Source organism: Petromyzon marinus, chromosome 85 (assembly GCF_048934315.1).
Source record: "Petromyzon marinus isolate PM22_M1 ecotype Great Lakes invasive population chromosome 85, UKy_Petmar_22M1.pri1.0, whole genome shotgun sequence".
NCBI lineage: Eukaryota > Metazoa > Chordata > Hyperoartia > Petromyzontiformes > Petromyzontidae > Petromyzon > Petromyzon marinus.
In genome coordinates this window covers 6,531,716-6,548,694 of record NC_133750.1, presented here as the reverse complement: position 1 = coordinate 6,548,694, position 16,979 = coordinate 6,531,716, and the positions used below count along the sequence as shown (strand labels likewise).

The following is a 16,979-nucleotide window of genomic DNA, read 5'->3' as shown; positions in this document are numbered from 1 at the left end:
GTGCGCTGGTGGCTGGCCTGCTCCACTTTTTCTTCCTCGCTGCCTTCCTTTGGATGCTGCTGGAAGGCGTTCAGCTCTACGTCATGCTGGTGCAGGTAAACAGTTACCATAGTTACCGTGGTTGCCATAGTTACCATGGTAACTGTGGCGACTAGTTACCATGGTAGCTGTGGCAACTACCATGGCGGCCTTGTTGTTACCATGGCAACCGCGCCGCAACTTTGTTGTGACCGTGGTTACCATGGCAGCCTTGTAGTTGCCATGGTAACCTTGTTACCATGGTAACCTTGTCGTCGCCATGGTAACCTTGTTGTAAACCATGGTAACCTTGTTGTCACCATGGCGACCTTGCTGTTACCACGGTGACCTTGTGGTAACCTTGTTGTTACCACGGTAACCGTGTGGTAACCATGGTGACCTTTGTAGTAACCATGGCAACCTTGTAGTTGCCACGGTAACCTTGTTACCATGCTAACCTTGTCGTCGCCATGGTAACCTTGTTGTAAACCATGGTAACCTTGTTGTCGCCATGGCGACCTTGCTGTTACCACGGTGACCTTGTGGTAACCTTGTTGTTGCCACGGTAAACCGTGTGGTAACCATGGTGACCTTGTGGTAACCATGGTAACCATGGCAACCTTGTAGTTGCCACGGTAACCTTGTTACCGTGGTAACCTTGTTGTCGCCATGGTAACCTTGTTGTAAACCATGGTAACCTTGCTGTCACCATGGCGACCTTGCTGTTACCACGGTGACCTTGTGGTAACCTTGTTGTTGCCACGGTAAACCGTGTGGTAACCATGGTGACCTTGTGGTAACCATGGTAACCTTGTTGTCGCCATGGCGACCTTGCTGTTACCACGGTGACCTTGTGGTGACCTTGTTGTTGCCACGGTAAACCGTGTGGTAACCATGGTGACCTTGTGGTAACCATGGTAACCTTGTTGTCGCCATGGCGACCTTGCTGTTACCACGGTGACCTTGTGGTGACCTTGTTGTTGCCACGGTAAACCGTGCGGTAACCATGGTGACCTTGTGGTAACCATGGTAACCTTGTTGTCGCCATGGCGACCTTGCTGTTACCACGGTGACCTTGTGGTAACCTTGTTGTTGCCACGGTAAACCGTGTGGTAACCATGGTGACCTTGTTGTAACCATGGTTACCGTGGCAACCTTGTAGTTGCCACGGTAACCTTGTTACCATGGTAACCTTGTTGTCGCCGTGGTAACCGCCATGGTAACCTTGTTGTAGACCATGGTAACCTTGTTGTCACCATGGCGACCTTGCTGTTACCACGGTGACCTTGTGGTAACCTTGTTGTTGCCACGGTAAACCGTGTGGTAACCATGGTGACCTTGTGGTAACCATGGTAACCTTGTTGTCGCCATGGCGACCTTGCTGTTACCACGGTGACCTTGTGGTAACCTTGTTGTTGCCACGGTAAACCGTGTGGTAACCATGGTGACCTTGTGGTAACCATGGTAACCTTGTTGTCACCATGGCGACCTTGCTGTTACCACGGTGACCTTGTGGTAACCTTGTTGTTGCCACGGTAAACCGTGTGGTAACCATGGTGACCTTGTGGTAACCATGGTAACCTTGTTGTCGCCATGGCGACCTTGCTGTTACCACGGTGACCTTGTGGTGACCTTGTTGTTGCCACGGTAAACCGTGTGGTAACCATGGTGACCTTGTGGTAACCATGGTAACCTTGTTGTCGCCATGGCGACCTTGCTGTTACCACGGTGACCTTGTGGTGACCTTGTTGTTGCCACGGTAAACCGTGTGGTAACCATGGTGACCTTGTGGTAACCATGGTAACCGCGGGGTGCAGGTGTTTGAGAGTTCCCGTTCACGTCGCCCATACTTCTACGCCATTGGCTACGGAGTGCCGGCCATCATCGTCACGGCAACTGCAGCCTCACGTCACCATGGATACGGCACTGAGCACGCGTGAGCATCACCATGGCAACCAGTCACTCACTCACACACTCAGTCAGTCACTCACTCACTCAGTTAGTCACTCACTCAGTCACTCAGTCAGTCAGTCACTCACTCAGTCACTCAGTCACTCACTCAGTCACTCAGTCAGTCACTCAGTCAGTCACTCAGTCACACACTCACTCACTCAGTCACTCACTCAGTCACTCAGTCAGTCACTCATTCACTCACTCAGTCACTCACTCAGTCACTCACTTAGTCACTCACTCACTCAGTCACTCACTCACTCAGTCACTCACTCACTCACTCAGTCACTCACTCACTCAGTCACTCACTCAGTCACTCAGTCACTCACCCACTCACTCACCCACTCACTCACTCAGTCACTCAGTCAGTCACTCACTCACTCAGTCACTCAGTCAGTCACTCACTCAATCAGTCACTCACTCAGTCACTCAGTCACTCACCCACTCACTCACTCAGTCACTCAGTCAGTCACTCAGTCACTCAGTCAGTCACTCACTCAATCAGTCACTCACTCAGTCACTCACCCACTCACTCACCCACTCACTCAGTCACTCAGTCAGTCACTCACTCACGCACTCAGTCACTCACTCAGTCACTCAGTCACTCACCCACTCACTCACTCACCCACTCACTCACCTACTCACCCAGAGAGATGCACACGATGTACAAATATGCTAATTGCTGCTGCTGATGATGATGATACTTCTACTGATGATGATACTACTGATGATGATGATACTTCTACTGATGATGATACTACTGATGATGATGATACTTCTACTGATGATGATACTACTACTACTGATGATGATGATACTACTACTGATGATGATGATGATACTACTACTGATGATGATGATGATACTACTACTGATGATGATGATGATACTACTACTGATGATGATGATGATACTACTACTGATGATGATACTACTACTGATGATGATGATACTACTGATGATAATGATACTTCTACTGATGATGATACTACTACTACTGATGATGATGATACTACTACTGATGATGATGATGATACTACTACTGATGATGATGATGATACTACTACTGAAGATGATGATACTACTACTACTGATGATGATGATGATACTACTACTGATGATGATGATGATGATGATACTACTACTGATGATGATGATGATACTACTACTGATGATGATACTACTACTGATGATGATGATACTACTACTGAAGATGATGATACTACTACTGAAGATGATGATACTACTACTGATGATGATGATGATACTACTACTACTGATGATGATACTACTGATGATGATGATACTACTACTGATGATGATACTACTACTGATGATGATTCTGATGATGATGATACTACTGATGATGATGATACTACTACTGATGATGATACTGATGATGATGATGATGATTCAGATGTTGGCTGAGCCATGAGAACGGAGTGATTTGGAGTTTTCTGGCACCGGTCATCATCGTCATCACGGTGAGAGAGACACTGTACACTACACTGTACACTACACTGTACACTGCACTGCACACTACACTGTACACTCTCTCTCCCCGTCTCTCCCCGTGTCTCTCCCCGTGTCTCTCTCCCCGTGTCTCTCTCCCCGTGTCTCCCCGTGTCTCCCCTTGTCTCTCTCTCTCCCCGTGTCTCTCTCCCCGTGTCTCTCTCCCCGTGTCTCCCCGTGTCTCTCTCTCTCCCAGTGTCTCTCTCCCCGTGTCTCCCCGTGTCTCCCCGTGTCTCCCCGTGTCTCTCTCTCCCCGTGTCTCTCCCCCCGTGTCTCTCTCCCCGAGTCTCCCCGTGTCTCTCTCCCCGTGTCTCCCCGTGTCTCCCCGTGTCTCCCCGTGTCTCTCTCTCCCCGTGTCTCTCTCCCCGTGTCTCTCTCCCCGTGTCTCCCCGTGTCTCTCTCTCTCCCCGTGTCTCTCTCCCCGTGTCTCCCCGTGTCTCTCCCCGTGTCTCCCCGTGTCTCCCCGTGTCTCTCTCCCCGAGTCTAGGTGAATGTGGGTTTCCTCTCGCTGACTGTCTACAAGATGTCTCTCTCCCCGTGTCTCTCTCCCCATGTCTCTCTCCCCGTGTCTCTCTCCCCATGTCTCTCTCCCCGTGTCTCTCTCCCGGTGTCTCTCTCTCCCCGTGTCTCTCTCCCCGAGTCTAGGTGAATGTGGGTTTCCTCTCGCTGACTGTCTACAAGATGTCTCTCTCCCCGTGTCTCTCTCCCGGTGTCTCTCTCTCCCCGTGTCTCCCCGTGTCTCCCCGTGTCTCTCTCCCCGAGTCTAGGTGAATGTGGGTTTCCTCTCGCTGACTCTCTCCCCGTCTCTCTCTCCCGGTGTCTCTCTCTCCCCGTGTCTCTCTCCCCGTGTCTCTCTCCCCGTGTCTCTCTCTCCCCGTGTCTCTCTCACCGTGTCTCTCTCCCCGTGTCTGTCTCCCCGTGTCTCCCCGAGTCTAGGTGAATGTGGGTTTCCTCTCGCTGACTCTCTACAAGATGGTTCGCCACTCGTCACATGTGAAGCCAGTTTCTGGGGCTACGGGAAACGTCCGGTGAGCACTGTACACTACACCGTACACTGCACTGTACACTACACTGTACACTACACTGTACACTACACCGTACACTGCACTGTACACTACACTGTACACTACACTATACACTACACTATACAGTACTACCCTATACACTACTACACCGCACACTGCACTGTACACCGCACTGCACACTACACTGTACACTACACTGTACACTACACTGTACACTACACTATACAGTACTACACTATACACTACTACACTATACACTACACTATACAGTACTACACTATACACTACTACACTATACACTACACTATACACTACTACACTATACACTACTACACTATACACTACTACACTATACACTACACTATACACTACACTATACACTACTACACTACACTATACACTACTACACTATACACTACTACACTATACACTACACTATACAGTACTACACTATACACTACTACACTATACACTACACTATACAGTACTACACTATACACTACTACACCGTACACTGCACTGTACACTGCACACTACACTGTACACTACACTGTACACTACACTATACACTACTGTACACTATACAATACTACACTATACACTACTACACTATACACTACACTATACACTACTACACTATACACTACTACACTATACACTACTACACTATACACTACACTATACACTACTACACTACACACTACTACACTACACACTACTACACTATACACTACTACACTATACACTACACTATACACTACTACACTATACACTACTACACTATACACTACTACACTATACACTACTACACTATACACTACTACACTACACTATACACTACTACACTATACACTACTACACTATACACTACTACACTATACACTACTACACTACACTATACACTACTACACTATACACTACTATACTACACTACTACACTACACTATACACTACTACACTATACACTACTACACTATACACTACTACACTACACTATACACTACTACACTATACACTACTATACTACACTACTACACTACACTATACACTACTACACTATACACTACTACACTATACACTACTACACTATACACTACTACACTATACACTACTACACTATACACTACACTATACACTACTACACTATACACTACTACACTATACACTACTACACTATACACTACTACACTATACACTACTACACTATACACTACTACACTATACACTACACTATACACTACTACACTATACACTACTACACTATACACTACTACACTATACACTACTACACTATACACTACTACACTATACACTACTACACTATACACTACACTCTACACTACACTATACACTACTACACTATACACTACTACACTATACACTACTACACTATACACTACTACACTACACACTACTACACTATACACTACACTACACTATACACTACTACACTATACACTACTACACTATACACTACTACACTATACACTACTACACTACACACTACTACACTATACACTACACTATACACTACACTATACACTACTACACTATACACTACACTACACTATACACTACTACACTATACACTACTACACTATACACTACTACACTATACACTACACTATACACTACTACACTATACACTACACTATACACTACTACACTATACACTACTACACTATACACTACTACACTACTACACTATACACTACTACACTATACACTACACTATACACTACTACACTATACACTACTACACTATACACTATACACTACTACACTATACACTACTACACTATACACTACTACACTATACACTACACTATACACTACTACACTATACACTACTACACTATACACTACTACACTATACACTACTACACTATACACTACACTATACACTACTACACTATTCACTCACCCAACCGCCCACTAACCCCCCCCCCCCCCCCCACACCCCCTCCCCACTAACTAACCCCCCACTCACCCCCCCACTAACTACCCCTCCCCCCACTACCTTCCCCCCACCAGCTCGTGGACTCTGGGCTGTGTTTCTCTACTTTGCCTGCTTGGACTAACTTGGACATTGGGCCTACTGTTTGTGAACCGTGGCAGCCTGCCGCTCGCCTATCTCTTCACCATCCTCAACTCGGCCCAGGGCATCTTCATCTTCACATTCCACTGCCTCATGCAGAAGAAGGTGGGTGGGTGGGTGGGTGAGTGGGTGGGTGGGTGAGTGGGTGGGTGGGTGGGTGAGTGGGTGAGTGGGTGAGTGAGTGGGTAGGTGGGTGGGTGAGTGAGTGGGTGGGTAAGTGAGTGAGTGGGTGGGTGGGTGAGTGAGTGGGTGGGTGGGTGGGTGAGTGGGTGGGTGGGTGGGTGAGTGGGTGAGTGGGTGAGTGGGTGGGTGAGTGGGTGAGTGAGTGGGTGAGTGGGTGGGTGGGTGGGTGAGTGGGTGAGTGAGTGGGTGAGTGGGTGGGTGGGTGAGTGAGTGGGTGGGTGGGTGGGTGAGTGGGTGAGTGGGTGAGTGAGTGAGTGTCTGAGTGAGTGAGTGTCTGAGTGAGTGAGTGTCTGAGTGAGTGTCTGAGTGAGTCTCTGAGTGAGTGCCGCTCGCCTATCTCTTCACCATCCTCAACTCGGCCCAGGGCATCTTCATCTTCACATTCCACTGCCTCATGCAGAAGAAGGTGGGTGGGTGGGTGGGTGGTTGGGTGGGTGAGTGGGTGAGTGGGTGGGTGAGTGGGTGAGTGGGTGGGTGGGTGGGTGAGTGGGTGGGTGGGTGGGTGAGTGGGTGGGTGGGTGGGTGAGTGGGTGGGTGGGTGAGTGGGTGGGTGAGTGGGTGGGTGGGTGGGTGGTTGGGTGGGTGAGTGGGTGAGTGGGTGGGTGCGTGGGTGGATGAGTGGGTGAGTGGGTGGGTGAGTGAGTGGGTGGGTGGGTGGGTGAGTGAGTGGGTGGGTGAGTGGGTGAGTGGGTGGGTGAGTGGGTGGATGAGTGGGTGAGTGGGTGGGTGAGTGAGTGGGTGGGTGGGTGGGTGAGTGGGTGGGTGGGTGGGTGAGTGGGTGGGTGGGTGAGTGGGTGGGTGAGTGGGTGGGTGGGTGGGTGGTTGGGTGGGTGAGTGGGTGAGTGGGTGGGTGCGTGGGTGGATGAGTGGGTGAGTGGGTGGGTGAGTGAGTGGGTGGGTGGGTGGGTGAGTGAGTGGGTGGGTGAGTGGGTGAGTGGGTGGGTGAGTGGGTGGATGAGTGGGTGAGTGGGTGGGTGAGTGAGTGGGTGGGTGGGTGGGTGAGTGGGTGGGTGGGTGGGTGAGTGGGTGGGTGAGTGGGTGGGTGGGTGAGTGGGTGGGTGGGTGGGTAAGTGAGTGAGTGGGTGGGTGGGTGAGTGAGTGAGTGAGTGGGTGAGTGGGTGAGTGGGTGGGTGGGTAAGTGAGTGAGTGGGTGAGTGATTGGGTGGGTTGTCTGTGTGTGTGTGTCTGTGTGTGTGTGGCTGTGTGTGTGTCTGTGTGTGACTGTGTCTGTGTATGTCTGTGTGTGTGTGTCTGTGTGTGTGTGTCTGTGTGTGTGTGGCTGTGTGTGTGTCTGTGTGTGACTGTGTCTGTGTGTGTCTGTGTGTGTGTGTCTGTGTGTGTGTGTCTCTGTGTGTGTGTCTCTGTGTGTCTGTGCGTGTGTGTGTCTGTGTCTGTGTGTGTGTGTGTCTGTGTGTGTCTGTGTGTGACTGTGTGTGTGTGTGTCTGTGTGTCTGTGTGTGTCTGTGTGTGTGTGACTGTGTGTCTGTGTGTGTCTGTGTGTGTGTGACTGTGTGACTGTGTGTCTGTGTGTGTGTGTCTGTGTGTGACTGTGTGACTGTGTGTGTCTGTGTGTGTGTGACTGTGTGTGACTGTGTGTGTGTGACTGTGTGTGTGTGTGACTGTGTGTGTGTGTGACTGTGTGTGTGTGTCTGTGTGTGTGACTGTGTGTGTGTGACTGTGTGTGTGTGACTGTGTGTGTGTGTCTGTGTGTGTGACTGTGTGTGTGTGTCTGTGTGTGTGTCTGTGTGTCTGTGTGTGTCTGTGTGTGTCTGTGTGTGTGACTGTGTGTCTGTGTGTGTCTGTGTGTGTGTGTCTGTGTGACTGTGTCTGTGTGTGTCTGTGTGTGTGACTGTGTGTCTGTGTGTGTCTGTGTGTGTCTGTGTGTGTGTGTGTCTGTGTGTAGGTGCGTAAGGAGTACCTGAGGTGTCTGAGCCGTTTCTGCCCCAGCCTGGCCAGGCTGGGCGACTCCTTCACGTCCACCACCAACTCCACCACCAACCCCAACTCCACCAGGGCCTCGTCCCTCCACTCCTCCACACGCGGTTCCTCGTCCACACGGGTAGAGAGACACACACAGACAGACACACAGTCACACACAGTCACACACAGTCACACACACAGTCACACACACAGTCACACACACACACAGTAACACACACAGTCACACACACACAGACACACACACACAGACAGACACACAGTCACACACAGTCACACACAGTCACACACACAGTCACACACACACACAGTCACACACAGTCACACACAGTCACACACACAGTCACACACAGTCACACACACAGTCACACACAGTCACACACACACAGACACAGTCACACACAGTCACACACACAGACACAGTCAGTCACACACACACACAGACACAGTCACACACAGTCACACACACAGACAGTCACACACAGTCACACACAGACACACACAGACACAGTCACACACAGTCATACACACAGACACAGTCACACACACACACAGACACAGTCACACACAGTCACACACACAGACACAGTCACACACACACATTCACACACAGACAGTCACACACAGTCACACACAGACACACACAGACACAGTCACACACAGTCACACACACAGACACAGTCACACACACAGACACAGTCACACACACACACACACAGACACAGTCACACACACAGACACAGTCACACACACACAGTCACACACAGTCACACACACAGTCACACACACAGTCACACACACAGTCACACACACAGTCACACACACACACAGACACACACACACAGTCACACACAGTCACACACACAGTCACACACACACAGTCACACACACAGTCACACACATATACACACACACACAGTCACACACACAGACACACAGTCACACACACAGTCACACACACAGACACGCACACAGTCACAGACACAGTCACACACACACAGACACACACAGACACACACAGACACAGTCACACACACAGACACAGTCACACACAGTCACACACAGGCACACACAGACACAGTCACACACAGTCACACACACAGACACAGTCAGACACAGTCACACACAGTCACACACAGACACACACAGTCACACACACACAGTCACACACAGTCACACAGACACACACAGTCACACACAGTCGCACACAGACACACACAGTCACACACAGTCACACACACACACAGTCACACACACACACACAGTCACACACAGTCACACACAGTCACACACACAGTCACACAGACACACACAGTCACACACACATACACACACACACACAGTCACACAGACACACACACACAGACACACACACACGGACACACACACACAGACACAAACACACAGAAACACACACAGTCACACACACAGTCACACAGACACACACACACAGTCACACACACAGTCACACACACACAGACACACACAGTCACACAGACACACACACAGTCACACACAGACACAGTCACACACACAGACACACACAGACACACACACAGTCACACACACACACACACAGTCACACACACACACAGTCACACACACACACAGTCACACACACACACAGACACACACAGACACACACAGTCACACACAGACACACACACACACACACAGTCACACAGACACACACACACACAGTCACACACACACACAGTCACACACACACAGACACACACACACATACACAGTCAAACACACACACACAGTCACACACAGTCGCACACACACACAGACACACACACAGTCACACCCACACACACAGTCACACACACAGTCACACACACAGTCACACACAGACACACAGACACACAGTCACAAACTCAGTCACTCAGTCAGTCACTCACTCACTCAGTCACTCACTCACTCAGTCACTCACTCAGTCAGTCACTCAGTCACTCAGTCACTCACTCAGTCAGTCACTCACTCAGTCACTCACTCAGTCACTCACTAAGTCACTCCCTCACTCAGTCACTCACTCAGTCACTCACTCAGTCACTCACTCAGTTACTCACTCGCTCAGTCACTCACTCACTCAGTCACTCAGTCAGTCACTCACTCAGTCACCCAGTCACTCACTCAGTACTGACGATACTACTACTGATGATGATGATACTACTGATGATGATGATACTACTGATGATGATGATACTACTACTGATGATGATACTACTGATGATGATGATACTACTACTACTGATGATGATACTACTACTGATGTTGATGATACTACTACTGATGATACTACTGATGATGATGATACTACTACTGATGATGATGATACTACTACTGATGATGATACTACTACTGATGATGATGATACTACTACTGATGATGATGATACTACTACTGATGATGATACTACTACTGATGATGATGATACTACTACTGATGATGATACTACTACTACTACTGATGATGATACTACTACTACTGATGATGATGATACTACTACTGATGATGATGATACTACTACTACTGATGATGATACTACTACTGATGATGATGATGATACTACTACTACTGATGATGATACTACTACTGATGATGATGATACTACTACTACTGATGATGATGATACTACTACTGATGATGATACTACTACTACTGATGATGATACTACTACTACTGATGATGATGATACTACTACTGATGATGATGATGATACTACTACTACTGATGATACTACTACTGATGATGATGATACTACTACTACTGATGATGATGATACTACTACTGATGATAATACTACTACTGATGATGATGATACTACTACTGATGATGATGATACTACTACTACTGATGATGATGATACTACTACTACTGATGATGATACTACTACTGATGATGATACTACTACTACTGATGATGATGATGATACTACTACTGATGATGATACTACTAATGATGATGATGATACTACTACTACTGATGATGATACTACTACTACTGATGATGATACTACTACTGATGATGATGATGATACTACTACTACTGATGATACTACTACTGATGATGATGATACTACTACTACTGATGATGATGATGATACTACTACTGATGATGATACTACTACTACTGATGATGATACTACTACTACTGATGATGATGATACTACTACTGATGATGATGATGATACTACTACTACTGATGATACTACTACTGATGATGATGATACTACTACTACTGATGATGATGATACTACTACTGATGATGATACTACTACTGATGATGATGATACTACTACTGATGATGATACTACTACTACTACTGATGATTATGATACTACTACTACTGATGATGATACTACTACTACTGATGATGATACTACTACTACTACTGATGATGATGATACTACTACTGATGATGATGATGATACTACTACTACTGATGATGATGATACTACTACTGATGATCATGATACTACTACTACTGATGATGATGATACTACTACTACTGATGATGATACTACTACTGATGATGATGATGATACTACTACTGATGATGATGATGATGATACTACTACTGATGATGATACTACTACTGATGATGATGATACTACTACTGATGATGATGATACTACTACTGATGATGATGATACTACTGATGATGATGATACTACTACTGATGATGATACTACTACTACTGATGATGATACTACTACTGATGATGATACTACTACTGATGATGATGATGATACTACTACTACTGATGATGATGATGTTACTACTACTGATGATGATGATGATGATACTACTACTACTGATGATGATACTACTACTACTGATGATGATACTACTGATGATGATGCTACTACTGATGATGATGATACTACTGATGATGATACTACTACTACTGATGATGATACTACTGATGATGATACTACTACTACTGATGATGATGATACTACTACTGATGATGATGATGATGATACTACTACTGATGATGATGATGATACTACTGATGATGATACTACTGATGATGATGATGATGATACTACTACTGATGATGATACTACTACTGATGATGATGATACTACTGATGATGATACTACTACTACTGATGATGATACTACTGATGATGATTCTCTGTCCCTCAGGGTCTACTCATGCGTGGATCTAAAGTGAACTTCAGCAAAGCTTCCGACTCGGATAGCTCCATCAACCATTCCACACCTGCAGAGCGTACGTACCAGGCTAGGTGGCAGTGCTGAGTCTATGACAGTGCTGAGTCTATGGGTGACAGTGCTGAGTCTATGACAGTGCTGAGTCTATGACAGTGCTGAGTCTATGACAGTGCTGAGTCTGTGGGTGACAGTGCTGAGTCTATGACAGTGCTGAGTCTATGGGTGGCAGTGCTGAGTCTATGGGTGACAGTGCTGAGTCTATGACAGTGCTGAGTCTATGGGTGACAGTGCTGAGTCTATGACAGTGCTGAGTCTATGACAGTGCTGAGTCTATGACAGTGCTGAGTCTGTGGGTGCCAGGCTAGGTGCATGGCTGAGTCTTTAACTCTCGATTTTTTTCCCACAGAACGGACTTAGGAGAGAGGCGCTATCCTGCTCACCACTTGCCACTCACCACTCACTCACTCACCACTCACTCACTCACTCACCACTCACCACACTCACCACTCACCACACTCACCACTCACCACTCACTCACCACACAGACTCACCACTCACTCACCACACAGACTCACCACTCACTCACTCACCACTCACTCACCACTCACTCACCACTCACTCACCACTCACTCACTCACTCACCACACACTCACTCACCACTCACTCACCACTCACTCACTCACCACACACTCACTCACCACTCACTCACCACTCACTCACCACTCACTCACTCACCACCCACTCACTCACTCACCACTCACACTCACCACTCACTCACTCACCACTCACTCACCACTCACTCACCACTCACTACTCACCACTCACTCACCACTCACACTCACCACTCACTCACCACTCACTCACCACCCACTCACTCACCACTCACTCACCACTCACTCACCACTCACTCACTCACCACTCACTCACCACTCACATTCACCACTCACTCACCACTCACTCACCACTCACTCACCACTCACTACTCACCACTCACTCACCACTCACTCATCACTCACTCACCACTCACTCACCCACCACTCACTCACCCACTCACTCATCACTCACCACACTCACTACTCACCACACTCACCACTCACTCACTCACCACTCACTCACCACTCACCACACTCACTACTCACCACTCACCACACAGACTCACCACACTCAGACTCACTACTCACCACACACTCCACAGATATCCCGTCTTGCCTTTGTGTGTGTCTATGTCTCTGTGTGTGTCTGTGTGACTGTGTGTGTCTATGTCTCTGTGTGTCTGTGTGTGTGTCTGTGTGTGTGTCTGTGTGTGTGTGTGTCTGTGTGTGTGTCTGTGTGTGTGTGTGTATGTGTGTGTGTATGTGTGTGTCTGTGCGTGTGTGTGTCTGTGTGTGTGTCTGTGCGTGTGTGTCTGTGTGTGTGTGTCTGTGTGTGTGTGTGTGTCTGTGCGTGTGTGTCTGTGTGTCTGTGTGTATCTGTCTGTGTGTATCTGTCTGTGTGTCTGTGTGTATCTGTCTGTGTGTATCTGTCTGTGTGTATCTGTCTGTGTGTGTCTGTGTGTGTGTGTCTGTGTGTGTGTGTCTGTGTGTGTGTGTCTCTGTCTGTGCGTCAGTCATCAAGCTGTATAAAAATAAATTCTGGATCGATAAATTTTGTCTGTGTCTTTGTGGCAGCAGAGGGCGTGGCTAGGGTATGCTAATGAGTACGAGACCCACAGAGGCAGAGGGCGTGGCTAGGGTATGCTAATGAGTACGAGACCCACAGAGACAGGGCGTGGCTAGTGTATGCTAATGAGTACAAGACCCACAAGCAGAGGGCGTGGCTACAGTATGCTAATGAGTACAAGACCCACAGACAGGGCGTGGCTAGGGTATGCTAATGAGTACGCGACCCAGAGACAGGGCGTGGCTAGTGTATGCTAATGAGTACGAGACCCACAGGTAGAGGGCGTGGCTAGTGTATGCTAATGAGTACGAGACTCACAGAGGGCGTGGCTAGGGTATGCTAATGAGTACGAGACGCAGAGGGCGTGGCTAGTGTATGCTAATGAGTACGAGACCCACAGGCAGAGGGCGTGGCTAGGGTATGCTAATGAGTCTCGAGACAGGGCGTGGCTGGGGTATGCTAATGAGTACGAGGCCCACAGAGACAGGGCGTGGCTAGGGTATGCTGAGTACGAGACCCAGAGACAGAGGGCGTGGCTAGGGTATGATAATGAGTACGAGACCCACAGAGGGCGTGGCTAGGGTATGCTAATGAGTACGAGACCCACATACACCCACAGAGACCCACACAGAGACTCACAAAGACACAGAAACTCACAGAGCCCACAGAGACACACAGAGACTCACAGAGACCGACAGAGACACAGAGACTCACACAGAGACTCACAGAGACTCACACAGAGACTCACAGAGACTCACAGAGACTCAGAGACCCATAGATACTCCCACAGAGACCCACAAAGACTCACATAGACCCACAGAGACTCACATAGACCCACAGAGAGACTCACAGAGACACAGACTCACAGAGACTCAGAGAGACTCACAGAGACCCACAGAGACACTCACAGAGACCCACAGACTCACACAGAGACCCACAGAGACTCACAGAGACCCACACAGAGACTCACAGAAACTCAGAGACTCTCAGAGACCCACAGATACTCCCACAGAAACTCACAGAGACCCACAGAGACTCTCACAGAGACTCTCACAGAGACCCACAGAGACTAACAGAGACACACAGAGACTCACAGAAACTCTCACAGAGACTCACAGAGACTCCCACAGAGACTCACACAAAGACTCACAGAGACCCACAGAGACTCACACAGACGCACAGAGACTCACACAGAGACCCACAGAGACTCACAGAGACTCACACAGAGACACACACAGACACACAGAGACTCACAGAGACCCATAGAGACACTCACAGAGACCCACAGAGACTCACAGAGACCCACACAGAGACTCACAGAGACTCACAGAGACTCAGAGACTCACAGAGACTCAGAGACCCACAGAGACACTCACAGAGACCCACAGACTCACACAGAGACCCACACAGAGACTCACAGAAACTCAGAGACTCTCAGAGACCCACAGATACTCCCACAGAGACTCGCAGAGACCCACAGATACTCCCACAGAGACTCACAGAGACGCTCACAGACACTCACAGAGACTCAAAGAGAGACCCACAGAGACCCACAGAGACCCACAGAGACTCTCACAGAGACTCACAGAGACCCACAGAGACTCACACAGACGCACAGAGACTCACAGAGACCCACAGAGACTCACAGAGACTCACAGAGACCAACAGAGACCCACAGAGACCCACAGAGACTCACACAGACGCACAGAGACTCACACAGAGACTCACAGAGACCCACAGAGACTCACAGAGACACACAAAGACTCACAGAGACCCATAGAGACACTCACAGAGCACCAACAGAGACTCACAGAGACCCACACAGAGACTCACAGAGACTCACAGAGACTCAGAGACCCATAGATACTCCCACAGAGACCCACAAAGACTCACATAGACCCACAGAGACTCACAGAGACACAGACTCACAGAGACTCACAGAGAGACTCACAGAGACCCACAGAGACACTCACAGAGACCCACAGACTCACACAGAGACCCACAGAGACTCACAGAGACCCACACAGAGACTCACAGAAACTCAGAGACTCTCAGAGACCCACAGATACTCCCACAGAGACTCACAGAGACCCACAGAGACTCCCACAGAGACCCACAGAGACTCACAGAGACCCACAGAGACTCACACAGACGCACAGAGACTCACAGAGACCCACAGAGACTCACAGAGACTCACACAGAGACTCACACAAAGACTCACAGAGACCCACAGAGACTCACACAGACGCACAGAGACGCACAGAGACTCACAGAGACCCACAGAGACTCACAGAGACTCACACAGAGACACTCGCAGAGACCCACAGAGACTCACAGAGACTCACACAGAGACTCACACAAAGACTCACAGAGACCCACAGAGACTCACACAGAGACACTCGCAGAGACC

General features: G+C 48.4%; 1 protein-coding gene across 1 annotated transcript in view; it reads left to right on the top strand.

Moving 5' to 3' along the window:
* LOC142907942 (adhesion G protein-coupled receptor L3-like) overlaps nucleotides 1-6,744 on the top strand; it is a 15,705-nt gene extending 8,961 nt beyond the window's left edge. Inside the window, exons 2-6 of the mRNA XM_076057955.1 lie at nucleotides 1-95; nucleotides 1,836-1,954; nucleotides 3,386-3,452; nucleotides 4,417-4,508; nucleotides 6,624-6,744. The exon at nucleotides 1-95 is cut by the window's left edge and continues 7 nt beyond it. Coding sequence (XP_075914070.1) covers nucleotides 54-95; nucleotides 1,836-1,954; nucleotides 3,386-3,452; nucleotides 4,417-4,508; nucleotides 6,624-6,744 — 441 coding nt within the window. The 5' untranslated portion in view covers nucleotides 1-53. The remainder of the gene's footprint in view (nucleotides 96-1,835; nucleotides 1,955-3,385; nucleotides 3,453-4,416; nucleotides 4,509-6,623) is intronic.
* The last annotated feature ends 10,235 nt before the right edge of the window (nucleotides 6,745-16,979 follow it).